This window comes from Schistocerca gregaria, chromosome 2 (assembly GCF_023897955.1).
Source record: "Schistocerca gregaria isolate iqSchGreg1 chromosome 2, iqSchGreg1.2, whole genome shotgun sequence".
Classification (NCBI taxonomy): Eukaryota; Metazoa; Arthropoda; class Insecta; order Orthoptera; family Acrididae; genus Schistocerca; species Schistocerca gregaria.
In genome coordinates this window covers 621,727,603-621,742,862 of record NC_064921.1, presented here as the reverse complement: position 1 = coordinate 621,742,862, position 15,260 = coordinate 621,727,603, and the positions used below count along the sequence as shown (strand labels likewise).

At 45.1% G+C, this 15,260-nt stretch overlaps 1 protein-coding gene across 4 annotated transcripts in view; it reads left to right on the top strand.

Annotated features, from left to right (window-relative positions):
• Positions 1-15,260, top strand: part of LOC126334613 (uncharacterized) — a 209,442-nt gene that overhangs the window by 35,550 nt on the left and 158,632 nt on the right. For 3 of the 4 annotated variants that reach the window (XM_049997020.1, XM_049997021.1, XM_049997018.1), the window contains exon 2: positions 4,065-4,174. In XM_049997020.1, coding sequence (XP_049852977.1) covers positions 4,073-4,174 — 102 coding nt within the window. In that variant the 5' untranslated portion in view covers positions 4,065-4,072. Of the gene's footprint in view, positions 1-3,480; positions 3,625-4,064; positions 4,175-15,260 lie in introns of those variants that run through there. The other variant, XM_049997017.1, reaches the window with a different exon arrangement.

Sequence of the window (15,260 nt, the reverse complement as noted above, 5' to 3'; positions counted from 1 at the left end):
ATTTGTTATTATTCAATGCATGTGCTATCCCCAATGTTATTCAATCTGTATATTGAGCAAACAGTAAAGGAAACTAAAGAAAAATTCGGAGTAGGAATTAAAATCCATGGAGAAGAAATTAAAACTTTAAGGTTCGCCGATGACATTGTAGTTCTGTCAAGAGACAGCAAAGGACCTGGAAAAGCAGCTGAACGGAATGGACAGTGTTTTGAAAGGAGGATGTAAGATGAACATCAACAAAAGCAAAATGAGGATAATGGAATGTAGTCGAATTAAATCGAGTGATGCTGAGGGTATTAGATTAGGAAATGAGACGCTTAAAGTAGTATATGAGTTTTGCTATTTGGGGAGCAAAATAACTCATTATGGTCGAAGTAGAGAGGATATATAATGTAGACTGGCAATGGCAAGGAAAGCGTTACTGAAGGAGAGAAATTTGTTAACATCGAGTATAGATTTAAGTGTCAGGGAGTCTTTTCTGAAAGTATTTGTATGGAGTATAGCCATGTATGGAAGTGAAACGTTGTCGATAACTAGTTTAGACAAAAAGAGAATAGAAGCTTTCGAAATGTGGTGCTACAGAATGCTGAAGGTTAGATGGGTAAATCACATAATTAATGAGGAGGTATTGAATAGAATTGGGGAGAAGAGAAATTTGTGGCACAATTTGACTAGAATAAGGGATCGGTTGGTAGGACATATTCTGCGGCATCAAGGGAGCACCAGTTTAGTATTGGAGGGCAGCGTGGAGATTAAAAATCGTAGAGGAAACCAAGAGATGAGTACACTAAACAGATTAGAAGGATGTAGGTTACAGTAGGTACTGGGAGATGAAGAAGCTTGCACAGGATAGAGTAGCATGGAGAGCTGCATCAAGCTAGTCTCAGGACTGAAGAACAGAACAACAACAACATCTAAGAGACTCGTGGTCTAGTGGGTCGTTGTGGAGTAATTGAATTTCGTTTCACTTCTGACACCTATTTATTTTTGTACGTGAATTGCACTGAAAAAAATCTGCATATTAGTGCAAATATCGTCGGTGTGCGATAAAAGCCTTGTTTGAAAACAAACTGGTTTCACTCACTCGCGGCACTTGCTGTCGGTAACAGTACCGTCCACTTTACTCTTCACCCTCAAGCTTGCATTCAGCACTGTTTGGTTCCATCTTGGGCTTGTTATCCTACAGTGTTCACTGTACGCAACAGTACAGATAGATTTACTGATGAAGAGCTGACCACTGAATGCAGTCCAAGAGCAGCATGTCATTGGATGAGATGTCTTCGACAACATTTCTAGCTGTTGTCATGAATGGCAGCTAGCTGTAAATGCAGAAAAATGTAAGTTAATGCAGATGAGCAGGAAAAACAAACCCATAATGTTCGAATACAGCATTAGTAGTGTTCTGCTTGACGTAATCACGCCGTTTGAATTTCTGGACGCAACGTTGCAGAGTGACATGAAATGAAACAAGCATATGAGGGTTGTGGCAGCGAAGGCGAATAGTCGACTTTGGTTTATTGGGAGGATTTTGGGAAAGTGTGGTTCATCTGTAAAGAAGACAGCATGTAGGATACTAGTGACACCTATTCTTGAGTACTCCTCTAGTTTTTGGGACCCGCATCAGGTCAGATTAAAGGAAGACACCAAAATAATTCAGTTATCAGCAGATTCGAGCAACACGAAAATATTACGGAGATGCTTTGGGAACTCAAGTGAGAATTCCTGGAGGGAAGGCGACGATTTTTTTAGAGGAGCACTGTTGAGAAAATTTAGTGAACTGATATTGAAGCTGGCTGCAGAACGATTCTACTGCCACCAACGTACATTTTGCGTAAGGGCCACGCATATATGATACTAGAAATTAGGGCTCATACGGAGGCACACAGACACTTACACTCCTGGAAATGGAAAAAAGAACACATTGACACCGGTGTGTCAGACCCACCATACTTGCTCCGGACACTGCGAGGGGGCTGTACAAGCAATGATCACACGCACGACACAGCGGACACACCAGGAACCGCGGTGTTGGCCGTCGAATGGCGCCAGCTGCGCAGCATTTGTGCACCGCCGCCGTCAGTGTCAGCCAGTTTGCCGTGGCATACGGAGCTGCATCGCAGTCTTTAACACTGGTAGCATGCCGCGACAGCGTGGACGTGAACCGTATGTGCAGTTGACGGACTTTGAGCGAGGGCGTATAGTGGGCATGCGGGAGGCCGGGTGGACGTACCGCCGAATTGCTCAACACGTGGGGCGTGAGGTCTCCACAGTACATCGATGTTGTCGCCAGTGGTCGGCGGAAGGTGCACGTGCCCGTCGACCAGGGACCGGACCGCAGCGACGCACGGATGCACGCCAAGACCGTAGGATCCTACGCAGTGCCGTAGGGGACCGCACCGCCACTTCCCAGCAAATTAGGGACACTGTTGCTCCTGGGGTATCGGCGAGGACCATTCGCAACCGTCTCCATGAAGCTGGGCTACGGTCCCGCACACTGTTAGGCCGTCTTCCGCTCACACCCCAACATCGTGCAGCCCGCCTCCAGTGGTGTCGCGCCAGGCGTGAATGGAGGGACGAATGGAGACCTGTCGTCTTCAGCGATGAGAGTCGCTTCTGCCTTGGTGCCAATGATAGTCGTATGCGTGTTTGGCGCCGTGCAGGTGAGCGCCACAATCAGGACTGCATACTACCGAGGCACACAGGGCCCACACCCGGCATCATGGTGTGGGGAGCGATCTCCTACACTGGCCGTACACCTCTGGTGATCGTCGAGGGGACACTGAATAGTGCACGGTACATCCAAACCGTCATCGAACCCATCGTTCTACCATTCCTAGACCGGCAAGGGAACTTGCTGTTCCAATAGGACAATGCACGTACGCATGTATCCCGTGCCACCCAACGTGCTCTAGAAGGTGTAAGTCAACTACCCTGGCCAGCCAGATCTCCGGATCTGTCCCCCATTGAGCATGTTTGGGACTGGATGAAGCGCCGTCTCACGCGGTCTGCACGTCCAGCACGTACGCTGGTCCAATTGAGGCGCCAGGTGGAAATGGCATGGCAAGCCGTTCCACAGGACTACATCCAGCATCTCTACGATCGTCTCCATGGGAGAATAGCAGCCTGCATTGCTGCGAAAGGTGGATATACACTGTACTAGTGCCGACATTGTGCATGCTCTGTTGCCTGTGTCTATGTGCCTGTGGTTCTGTCAGTGTGATCATGTGATGTATCTGACCCCAGGAATGTGTCAATAAAGTTTCCCCTTCCTGGGACAATGAATTCACGGTGTTCTTATTTCAATTTCCAGGAGTGTATTTTTCGCTTGCTCTGTTTGCGAGTGGAGAAGGAAAGGAAGTGCGTACGGCGAGAGAAGAGCTCTGACAGTTGACACGGCCTTGGCGCGCGTGCTCTGGTCATCCACGACCGCCTATCAGATCGTTTACGTTGCCGCGGCAACGCCCCAGTGTTGTCGCAGTGCTGGGCGACCGCTGTTGGCCCACTGCCCGCCCATGTCGAATACTGGCAACTGCGCTGCCATCTGCCGAAGCTCTTCTCTCGGCGTACGGAGTACAGTGATGGTACAGGGTACCTGCCGTCACGCAGCGTACGGTGGCTTTTGGAGTATGTATCTAGATGTACATGCTACGCTGAGCTGTTCCTGAAGCGACGGAAACCACATCACAGTGCTTTTGCATCTGAGTGTTACTGCATTCTTCTGCGTCTTGTGTTGTAAGCTTTGGTGATTGCATATTATAGGCATTTTCACTCTTGTGCAGCTATTTTCCGGTAAAAGGCCTAACGGATCGATTATTACTCTGTAACGAGCCACAGGAAGCCACGTTCACTCATACCATCATACTCAGAAGAATTACCAGGACAATTTTGAAAATTTTGTCGGTGGTGTTCGGAACTGTCTGAGTAGTATTTGGTCTCTTACCTTTTTTTTTTTAATTTTCAGGAAATCAACAGTAACTACATCTATCCATAACTAAGACCTCACAATGCTCATTCATTTCATTGTTACCTTTTTTAAGTAGTGTAAATTTCGTTCACAATTACAGGTGTGTCGATGATCACACGTATTGCGAGATACGCGCCGAAACTTTTGGTTCGCTGCCGGCAACAGAATTTACACCACAGGGGTCTGTATATTCAGATGGCAGCATCAAAGGTAAGTAAGGTACTGTTACTAAAGGGTAAATGTAATGTGTTGTTAGTGTCATTCCATGTTCGTGCATTTTATGTGCGTGGTGTTAAAAATGTTCAGCAGTCCAGCAGTCGAACCACTGCCATTACCAGTACCTCCAACCTGATCGTTCTGAAAAGGCCACTTATTCACTCATGAATTCTCAGTTTGCCAATGTTTCCCTGAAACTCGCGCAGGGTCAGCATGAACCAATTTACAAATTCTCTTCTGCAGCGTTTTGGCTGCAAAGGTTTTTTGGTAAGTGACAAACTAAACATAGTAAAAAAAAATTCTTCTGGGTTTGAGGCCGCATTGTCATCTGTAAAATTCCGACGTTTCGGCGACTGTTGCAAGGTGTCTTCCTCACGGTGTATTGCTAACTGCTGAATGAGCACTAGTTTGGATACTTACATACTACGGAGGAGTGCTGTCATTGGATGGAAGCGTTCGAAGAAACAGCACTCCAGTCCACACTATTACGCCCAGAATGCTGGCTACGATATGTTGATGACACCTTTGTTATTTGGACACACGGAGAAGAAGAGCTTCAGAACTTTCAGGAACATCTCAACCAGCACCACGGCAAAATTCACTTTACCATGGAGATGGAAAAGAAGGGGTATTGCCTTTTCTCGACGTGGAAGTTTACTGTAATCCAGAGGGGAGGCTTGGATGCAGAGTTTATAGGAAGCCTACCAACATGGACAGGTACCTGCATGCATGCTTCCACCACCATCCTACGCAAAAGAATTCGGCCCTGCAAACTCTAACTAAGAGAGCCTACAGGATCAGTGATGAACACAACCTGCAAGCTGAACTACAGAACCCTTGGTCCATTTTTGGAGCTAATGGCTACTTCATTCGGATGATACATAAAACAATGGCACCGAAGGATGCAGGATTCTCGAACATATCCTCAGTTCGAATATAATGAATTTCCTTGAGACAGAGAAGTTGCTGTCCATGCATCAGCACGGCTTTAGAAAGCACCGCTCCTGTAAAACGCAACTCGCACTTTTCTTACATGATATCTTGCGAACCATGGATGAGGGATATCAGATAGATGCCATATTCCTTGACTTCCAGAAAGCGTTTGACTCGGTGCAGACTCCTAACTAAGGTACGAGCATATGGGATTGGTTCCCTAGTATGTGAGTGGCTCGAAGACTTCCTAAGTAATAGAACCCAGTACGTTGTCCTCGATGGTGAGTGTTCATCTGAGGTGAGGGTATCATCCGGAGTGCCCCAGGGAATTGTGGTAGGTCCGCTGTTGTTTTCTGATCTTTTGGATAGGGTAGATAGCAATGTGCGGCTGTTTGCTGATGATGCTGTGGTGTATGGGAAGGTGTCGCCGTTGAATGACTGTAGGTGGTTACAAGATGACTTTGACAGGCTTTGTGAATGGTGTAAAGAATGGCAGCTAACTCTAAATATAGATAAATGTAAATTAATGCAGATGAATAGGAAAAAAGAATCCTGTAATGTTTGAAAACTCCATTAGTAGTTTAGCGCTTGACACAGCCACGTCGATTAAATATTTGGGTGTAACGTTGCAGAGCGATATGAAGTTGGACAAGCATGTAATGGAAGTTGTGGGGAAGACAGATAGTCGTCTTTGGTTCATTGGTAGAATTTTGGGAAGATTGGTTCATCTGTGAAGGAGACCGCTTATAAAACACTAATACGACCTATTCTTGAGTACTGCTCGAGCGTTTGGGATCCTTATCAGGTCGGATTGAGGGAGGACATAGAAGCAATTCAGAGGCGGGCTGCTAGATTTGTTACTGGTAGGTTTGATCATCACGCGAGTGTTACGGAAATGATTCAGGAACTCGGGTGGGAGTCTCTAGAGGAAATGAGGCGTTCTTTTCGTGAATCGCTACTGAGGAAATTTAGAAAACCAGCATTTGAGGTTGACTACAGTACAATTTTACTGCCGCCAACTTACATTTCGCGAAAAGACCACAAAGATAAGATAAGAGAGATTAGGGCTCGTGCAGAGGCATATAGGCAGTCATTTTTCTCTCGGTCCTGTTTGGGAGTGGAACAGGGAGAGAAGATGCTACTTGTGGTACGAGGTACCCTCCGCCACGCACCGTATGGTGGATTGCGGAGTATGTATGTAGATGTTGATGTAGAAGGTGGAGGGCAACAGGGAAATGCAGAACGAAGCACAGATCACCGTCATGCTATCATATGTACAATGGGTTACTGAACATCTGGGCAAAATTCTCAGTCGGGCAGGAATTAAGCCGATTTTTTGTAGCAACAACAAAATAAAAGACATTCTGGACTCGACGAAAGATACAATTGACAAGTTTCATGCCGCCGGAGTTTATGAACACGAGAGATATATCCGCCTCAAACACTACAACAAATCATCGGTGGTAGAACGTCAGGAACAGTGCAGGATGGAGATCGAATTTTGAGAGGCCCGCGTACTGGCGGAACAGCCGTTTAGTTTGAGGAGGAAGATTAGAGAGGCTATAGAAATAGCCAAGCGACCCGACAATATGAATAGAGAAGACAGGTACCGACTTCCATCGTCTTGGCTGCCAGCTGTGACAGCTTTACGGAAGGACAGCTCTCGCATAGCAACAGGCGCGCCGTAGGGCACAAAGGTGGAGGGAAAACAGAGCGCTGACGCGGCCTAGTCGATACTAGGCAGTTGGTAAACAACTCTACGCTGTAGTCGCCGCTCAGTCTCCTATTCGCAGATTTCAACCAATGGCAAGCAGTAAAGGGAACTCCAATGGAACACGCCCATTTTCACCAATGACAACGCGAATGCAAAGACCTCCTCACCCTCACATCCAATGACAGCACTCCTCCGTAGTATGTAAGTATCCAAACTAGTGCTCATTCAGCAGTTAGCAAATACACCCTGAGGAAGTCGCCTTGCAACAGTCGCCGAAACGTCGGAATTTTACAGATGACAATGCGGCCTCAAACCCAGAGGAATTTTATTGGCTGTGACAACGGCCGCGAAAGCCTACCCTTACATTAAACTACACATATTTTGAGCAAAGAGACAAATCTGTTCTGGACTGCGTGGAATACAGCTTTAGCAAATTAACAACTACGCACTTGCCTAAAACTCGATACCATAGTCGAGGCAGCTATTGCACTAGCCAGTTCGAGTCCTATTGGTAAACGGTCGTAGGACAGATGCACTTAATTATAGGCCTACATCGATGACATCAATCTGTTGCAGATTTATGGACCATGTTTTACGCACAAGAATTATGAGGTTTTCGGAGAACGAAAATGTCCTCTTCAAAACCAACATGAATTCCACAAACAGAGATTTTGTGAAACACAGGCCGCTCTGTTTTTCCATGAGATCTATACCGCTGTAGAAACGGCGCTCAGGTAGATGCCGTATTGCTTGAATTCAGTAAGGCATTTGACACAACCCCGCACTGCCGTTTAGTGAAAATATCACGAGCTTACAGAGAACTGGACCAGATTTGCTACTGGATTCAAGACTTCCTTGCAGGTAGAACTGAACAAGTCACTCTTAACGGAACAAAATCGACTGGTGTAAAGGTGGTTTCCAGAGCAGCCCAGGGAAGTTTGATAGAAACGTTACTGTTTACAGTGTATATAAACGATCTAAAGAAAGCGTAGGAAGCTCTTAAAGACTATTTGAAGACGACGTGCTTGTCAATAAGAAAGCAGCAATGCCTGAAGACAGTACAGATTTGCAGAATGACCTGCAAAGGGTTGATCAGTGGTGCGGGCTCTGGCAGTTGACCCTGAACGCACACACACGAAAAGAAATCCACGACTGTACAACTACTCTGTTGGCGACAAATTGCTGGAAACAATATCTATCATAAAATATCTAGGAGTAACTATCCAGAGTGATCATAAATCGAATGACCACATAGAACAAATAACAGGAAAAGCAGATATCACGCTGAAATTATAGGAAGAATCTTAAGATAAAGTTACTCATCCGTGAAGGAAGAGGCTACAAGGTCCTTGTTAGACCGATTGTTGAGTATTGCTCATCAATCTGGGACCCTTAATAGGTAGGACTCATAGAACAGGTAAAGAAGATCCAACAAAGAGCGGCACGTTTCGTCACGGGGTCATTTGGTCGGCGCGACAGGGTTACAGAGATACTCAACAAAGTCCAGAACAGACGTTAAAAGAGAGGCACTGTGTATCATGAAAAGATTTACTATTGACATTCCGAGAAAGCCCTTTCTGGGAAGAGTCGGACAACATATTACACCCTCCCACATACATTATGTGATCAAAAGTATCCAGACACCCCCAAAAACACACGTATTTCATATTAGGTGCAATGTGCTGCCACCTGCAGCCAGGTACACCATATCAGCGACCTTAGTAGTCATTAAACATCGTGAGAGAGCAGAATGGGGCACTCTGCAGAACTCACGGACTTCGAATGTAGTCAGGTCATCGGATGTCACTTGTGTCATACGTATGTACACGAGATATCTACACTCCTAAACATACCTAGGCCCACTTTTTGCGAGGTGATAGTGAAGTGGTAACGTGAAGGGACAGCAGAAAAGTGTACAGGCCGACCTCGTCTGTTGACTAACAGAGACAGCCGACAGTTGAAGAGGGACGTAATGTGTAACAGGCAGACTTCTACCCAGACCATCACACAGGAGTTCCAAACTGCATCACGATCCACTGCAAGTGCTATGACAGGTGGGGGGTGAGAAAACTTGGGTTTTGTGGTCGAGTGGTTGCTCCTAAGCCACACATCGCGCCGGTAAATGTCAAACGACGCCTCGCTTGGTGTAAGGAGCATGAGAATCGGGCAATTTAACAGTGGAAAAACGTTGTGTGAAGTACACAATGTGGCGATCCGACGGCAGGATGTGTGTATAGCGAATGCCTGGTGAATATCATCTGCTAGCGTGTGTAGTGCCAACAGTAAAATTCGGAGGCGGTGGTGTTATGGTGTGGTCGTGTTTTTCATAGAGGGAGCTTGCACCTCTTGTAGTTTGCATGGCACTATCACCGCACAGGTCTACATTGATGTTTTAAGCACCTTCTTGCTTCCCACTGCTGAAGAGCAATTCAGGGATCTTTCAACACGATCGAGCACCTGTTCATAATACAGGGCCTGTGGCGGAGTGCTTACACGACAATAACATCCCTGTAATGGAGTGGCCTTCACAGAGTTCTGACCTGAATACTATAGACCACCTTTGGGATGTTTTGGAACGCCGACTTCGTGCCAGGTCTCACCAGTCCCCATCAATACCTCTCTTTAGTGCAGCACTCCGTGAAGAATGGACTGCCGTTCCTCAAGAAACCTCCCAGTACTTGATAGAATGGAAGCTGCGAGAATTGAAGCTGTCGTCGAGGGTAAGGTTGGCCCAGTACCACATCTAATTCAAGCATTACCTATGGAGGGCGACACGAACTTGTAAGTCATTTTCAGCCAGGTGTCTGGATACTTTTTATCACATAGTGTACATCTCACAAAGTGACCACGATGAGGTAATTCGAGAAATTAGAGCCAATACAGAGGCTTTCTGACAAATCATTCTTCCCACGCGCCATTCATGAGTGGAACAGGCAAAGGGGGGATGAATTATTGGTACATACCGTTGGTACAAAGAAGTGTGAGGCAAGTGTGGGCGTGAAACTGCTGATCAGGTGACTGTGTGCCAACATTCCGAGCTTAATCCTAAAGCTCTGTGCTGTGTCTGATGAAATGTTCCTTTATTCAGACGGAAACGCTGAAGCTGAAACATGGGTGGCCTATTTGTAAAAATTGAGAAGAACAGGACATGTGCTGCCACCGGGTTCCACCCCTACCCTCCCTCCCTCCTGTCCCAGTTCTTTGCGATAATCGTCCGTTACAAGACAATTCCGACAATTCATGAGTAACAATCAGTCAGCCACACGATATGGGTGCACATGTGCCATACTGTCCCGACAAAGAAGACGGATATTGATTTACGAGGGCAGTCCCATAGTAAGGTCTCCAATACTTTTAACTATACAAACAACAGTTTATTTTCTGTAATAATTACATTATGTTTAAGTTTCGAAGAATGTTTTCTTTTTCTACGTAATCGCCATTTTGGTCGATGCATTTTTGTAGATTCCAACAGTTTTGCAATGCCCATGTCATACCAGCTCGCCGCCATGGTCTTCAGGAAGTATTGAACCTCATGTTTGACCTCGTCGTGGAGCGGAACCGCCGTCCAGACAAATGTTCCTTCAACTTAGGGAACAGGTGATAGTCGCTGGGTGCCAAGTCCGGACTGTATGGTGGGCTGGTGATGACGTGCCAACCAGCGTTTTGAAGGAGATCGACTGTTTGACGGGCGACGCGTGGGCGGGCTTTGCCGTGGATAATACTTACGCCCATTCTCGACATTCGTCTTCTCCGGTTCTGAATCGGACTTCTGAGTTTTTTCAGCTGTTCGCAGTAGCTGTCAGGCTCTTCTGTTGTCCCTGCAGGCAGATAGAGTACTGCTATTTTGTCATATGATGACATGGTGGAGACCGTGGCTGTTGTTTGAAGACAAATGTGGATGGTGTTAGGACAGCAACCAGCCACAAATTTACTTTCAGTTCCTTTATTCAAAGGCTACCGTTACCGGTTTCGAATCGTTGTGATTCATCCTCATACGGTTTACATGCTATCTTTATGACATGTGGTATGTTTTTTTACATATTAATTGTCCTAAAATATCACTAATACATAATTATAAACACGCCACACACAGATGGTTGCGTTACAGTCTTTCGTTGCATGTGACTTACGTGAAACGTCGGTTTTGAGTGTTTGTTTTCTTAAAATTCGTCTAGCAGATGTAAATGCATTCCCACTGCATTCTTATTGTTGCACACGTAAATTGTTCTCACTGATACTTAAGATTTGTCACTGAGATGATTTCTACCACGCACCACATGTTTTGTTACATACAAAGAGCTTACAAACATATGAGTTTCACAGATGATATGATATATCGTAACATTTGACGATGATATGATACATGCCCAAAATTCTACATTGGACAGACAGGCAGAAGTTTTGAAATTAGATACAAAGAACATATTGATGCTATCAGACTTGGTAACTTGAACAAATCAGCATTTGCAGCCGATATTGCTGAAGAAAACCATTCAGTGGGAAACATTAAGGACAACTTAAAAACCTTGCATCTAGCTGAAAAAGGAGCCACTATGAATATATTAGAAGAATTAAAAATACACACACACACAAAGAGCACCACGGACTATATCCTTAACGAACAAACAGAGTTAGCTAACACTCCTTTCCTGAAAAATTTCCAAAAATTACTTTCCAGCCTCCAAAGCAAATAATATTAGTACACCTTTCTGCAGATCAAGTAGCAAATTTATATGTTACTACAATTCTCATGATGCTAAATATAATTAAATAATACACTATTTTACCTATACAGTTCTAAATATATATGTATACAAAAAACTTTATAATTATTTTAGCAATATCAACTCAAAAATCAATGTCTCTGTACTAGCGCAAAAAAAAATTCAATGTCTCTGTACTAGTGTAAAAGACATTACAGTTGTTTAAATGAATATATGATCCTTTCCAAACAGAGGACATCATCGTCAAATGTTACGATATATCATATCATCTGTGATACTCATATGTTTATAAGCTCTTTGTATGTATCAAAACATGTAGTGCGTAGTAGAAATCATCTCAGTGACAAATCTTAAGTGTTCAGTGCGAACAATTTACGTGTGCAACAATAAGAACGCAGTGGGAACGCATTTACATCTGCTGAACGAATTTTATGAAAACAAACATTCGAAACCGACGTTTCACGTAAGTCACATGCAACGAAAGTCTGTAACGCAACCATCTGTGTGTGGCGTGTTTATAATTATGTATTAGTGATATTTTAGGACAATTAATATGTAAAAAACACACCACATGTCATAAAGAAAGCATGTAAACCGTATGAGGATGAATCACAACGATTCGAAACCGTTAACGGTACCCTTTGAATAAAGGAACTGATAGTTAATTTGTGGCTGGTTGCTGTCCTAACACCATCCAGATAGAGTACTCCTTCTGGTCCCAAAACGCAGCTGGCCTGACTTCACCAGCAGACTGTGTTTCTTTGAATTTTCGCTGCTTGGGCGAAGACGGATGCAGCCACTCGCGTGGCTGTTGTTTTGTCTCAGGTGTGAAGTGGAATGCCCAGGTTTTGTCAGACGTGACAATCGAGTCCTAGAAGTTGTCCTTTTCGTCTGCATAGAGACGATGAATTTCGCAAGCAGAATCAATTTGTTGCTGTTTATACTTTTCTGTCAGCACACGCTTTACCCATATGGAAAACATCTTCTGACATTGCAGCTTTTCAGTTAAAATCCTGCAGACGGTGTTTCGGAAAACCTGAGGAGCCAGAACGCAGGGAGCAGAGTAATTTTCCGATCTTTACGCATTATTTCAATAATGTTCGCGATGACTTGTCAGAAATTGATGGCCTATTGCTCCGTTCTTCGTCGTCAATTTCAGCACTACCAGCTGTAACTCTCTACACCATTTGCGAACGTTTTTGACACCCATGCGTTATTACCCATACACTTGCAGCAGTTGGCGATTAATTCCACTGGTTTAGCGCGTTTTCCATTCAAAACTCGAATAACCGCATTCAGCGGGAGCTCCACTTTGAATGTCTGCCTCACCAAGACTTAACAATGAGCATCAGAGCGAAGCGCGTGCGCGGGTCTGTGGTTGTAAAGGAAGCGAAGGCAACAATCATATTAACAGTGTCTCGTCACCAAAATAGCGGCCAACAACCATTTTGACAGTTTCTCTACGCCACCAAAAAACAGAAGACCTTTTTTTGGGATTGCTGTCGTAACATGTCAGTTTGTATTGCATAGAATGACAGATAGTCGCAAAGTTTTCGGTAAATATTACATTTGCCAGGTGCCAATGTAATGTTGTCTCCTCCACAACCGCCAGCAGTGGAGAGTTCTCTGTGCGTGTTGCAAAGCATTTACTGCTGATGATGAAATGTGTCATTACGAAGGCTACTCTAGTGTTTGGGAGCAGGGAGGGCCGCAGGCTAGTTAACACACGTATATGCTAAGAGTCACGTGGTTCTTGGTGCTCCAGTGGAAACTACGGGAACACCAGTGGTGTGCACCGGGCAGGATCGCCAGTATTTGAGTAACTGAGTTCCGCCTACCTGTTAAAACGTCAACTTTGCAGCGGAGGGCCTCATGGTTCCTCATTCCAAAAGTGATCCCCATTTCCAAGACAGCTAACTCGCCGATAATACTTTCCAAACCAAAGTTTTTTTTATATTTTTCACAAATAAGTGACTTGGATTTACTAATGCACCATGTACCCGAGTTTTATAGATAATACTGTGGAGCCTAGCAGTCATACGGATAAAATTGTAAAGTCAAGGTACAAGTAGTCCCTCTTTTAATTCTGTAGATATCCACTCTGTGTTCACGTCCGATGTTACCTGTTCATAAGAACGCCGGACAAAAATTAGTCACTCCCAGGAGACATCACGTAATACTGCATGTAGCCTTAATAATGATCTCAGTTCAACGAGGAAGAGAGATCACAAGTTTCGTCATGCATGCCGTATCCAGCTTTAGGGTTCGTTGGTGATTATATCCAGTGGCGCTACCAAATTTCGGCGATACTGACTGCTGCGTTCCACTTATTGTTCCAAATCGTTCCAGACATTTTCTGTTGCATGAAGATCAGGGGATTTAACGAGCCAGCCGACGTGCGATGGGCTGACAGAGTGTCCTCAAACGAGGAACGTGTGTGTGCAGCGCTATAAACACAGTTCATCTTGCAAGATGGTTCAAATGGTTCAAATGGCTCTGAGCACTATGGAACTTAACATCTGAGGTCATCAGTCCCATAGACCTTAGAACTACTTAAACCTAACTAACCTAACGACATCACACACATCCATTCCCTAGGAAGGATTCGAACCTGCGACCGTAGCGGTCGCGCGGTTCTAGACTGAAGCGCCTCGAACCGCTCGGCCACACCGGCCGGCCTTGGAGGATGAAAGAGTCGACAGCACACTTATCAAAAAGACGAAGAACTGGAAATACGTGGTCACCGAGAATGTTGAAATGAATACCCCGATTCGTGCTAACGACGATAATCTGAATGAATAAACTTAAGTGGGGCTACGAAAAACACTTCTACAACGCCATAGAACTACTGGGTGGCTATAATTAAAGTGAAGCTACTCGCGGAAGTCCTGTGTGGGCCGTAATTATCACATGACAGCGAAACGTGGTGTATATGCTAATGCGTTAATGCAGGACCGATGTTCACCGCAGAAAGATTAGTTCCAATTGTGGCCACCAGCCGCAAATCTTACAGTGTGCCTGTGACAATATGACGTCCACCCTGTCGTTTGGCAAGCCATAACGGCCGACTGGAAAGTCTGTGGCGAGGCCCGATGTCCTTAAATGGTTTAATGAAGAAGACAATGAAATTCGAAGGCACGGGTGAGATTCGTGTGGAACCTGGAAGAGCAAGGCGTCCTATGCCTGTGGGAGTTATTGACGAGATTGCCGTTGCTGTAACTGGCCATGCAGCACGTGCCCTAGGTAGTGCTAGTGCTTGGGTAGTGTCACAAGGATTGTCCATCCCACGATGAACAGTACGGAAATTCTGAGATCTATTTTACACTTGTGCCTGTAGAAGATCCAGGCGGTGCACCAACTGAAACCTGAAGATCTGCAGGAACGTTCTGAGTTTGCTCTTTGGTTTCTGGAAGAGATCTATGTTGATGACATCTGGCCAGGCAATATGCAGTGAAGTGGCGAGGCACATTTTCCACTAAAGGGACAGTAAATACTGCCGAATTTGAAGTACTATAAAATCGCGTATTCTGCACGAAGAGTCAATTCTCTCGCCGTATGTGACTGTGTGTTGTGGATTCAGAAGCACTTTTATCCTCGGTCCGTTCTTTGAAGAGAATACACCCAGAAGGTCTATCAGGTGTATCATGGCGTCTACACGTTATCGAGACCTCCTTGTATAGCATGTGATTCCTGCTTTGGAAAGCGC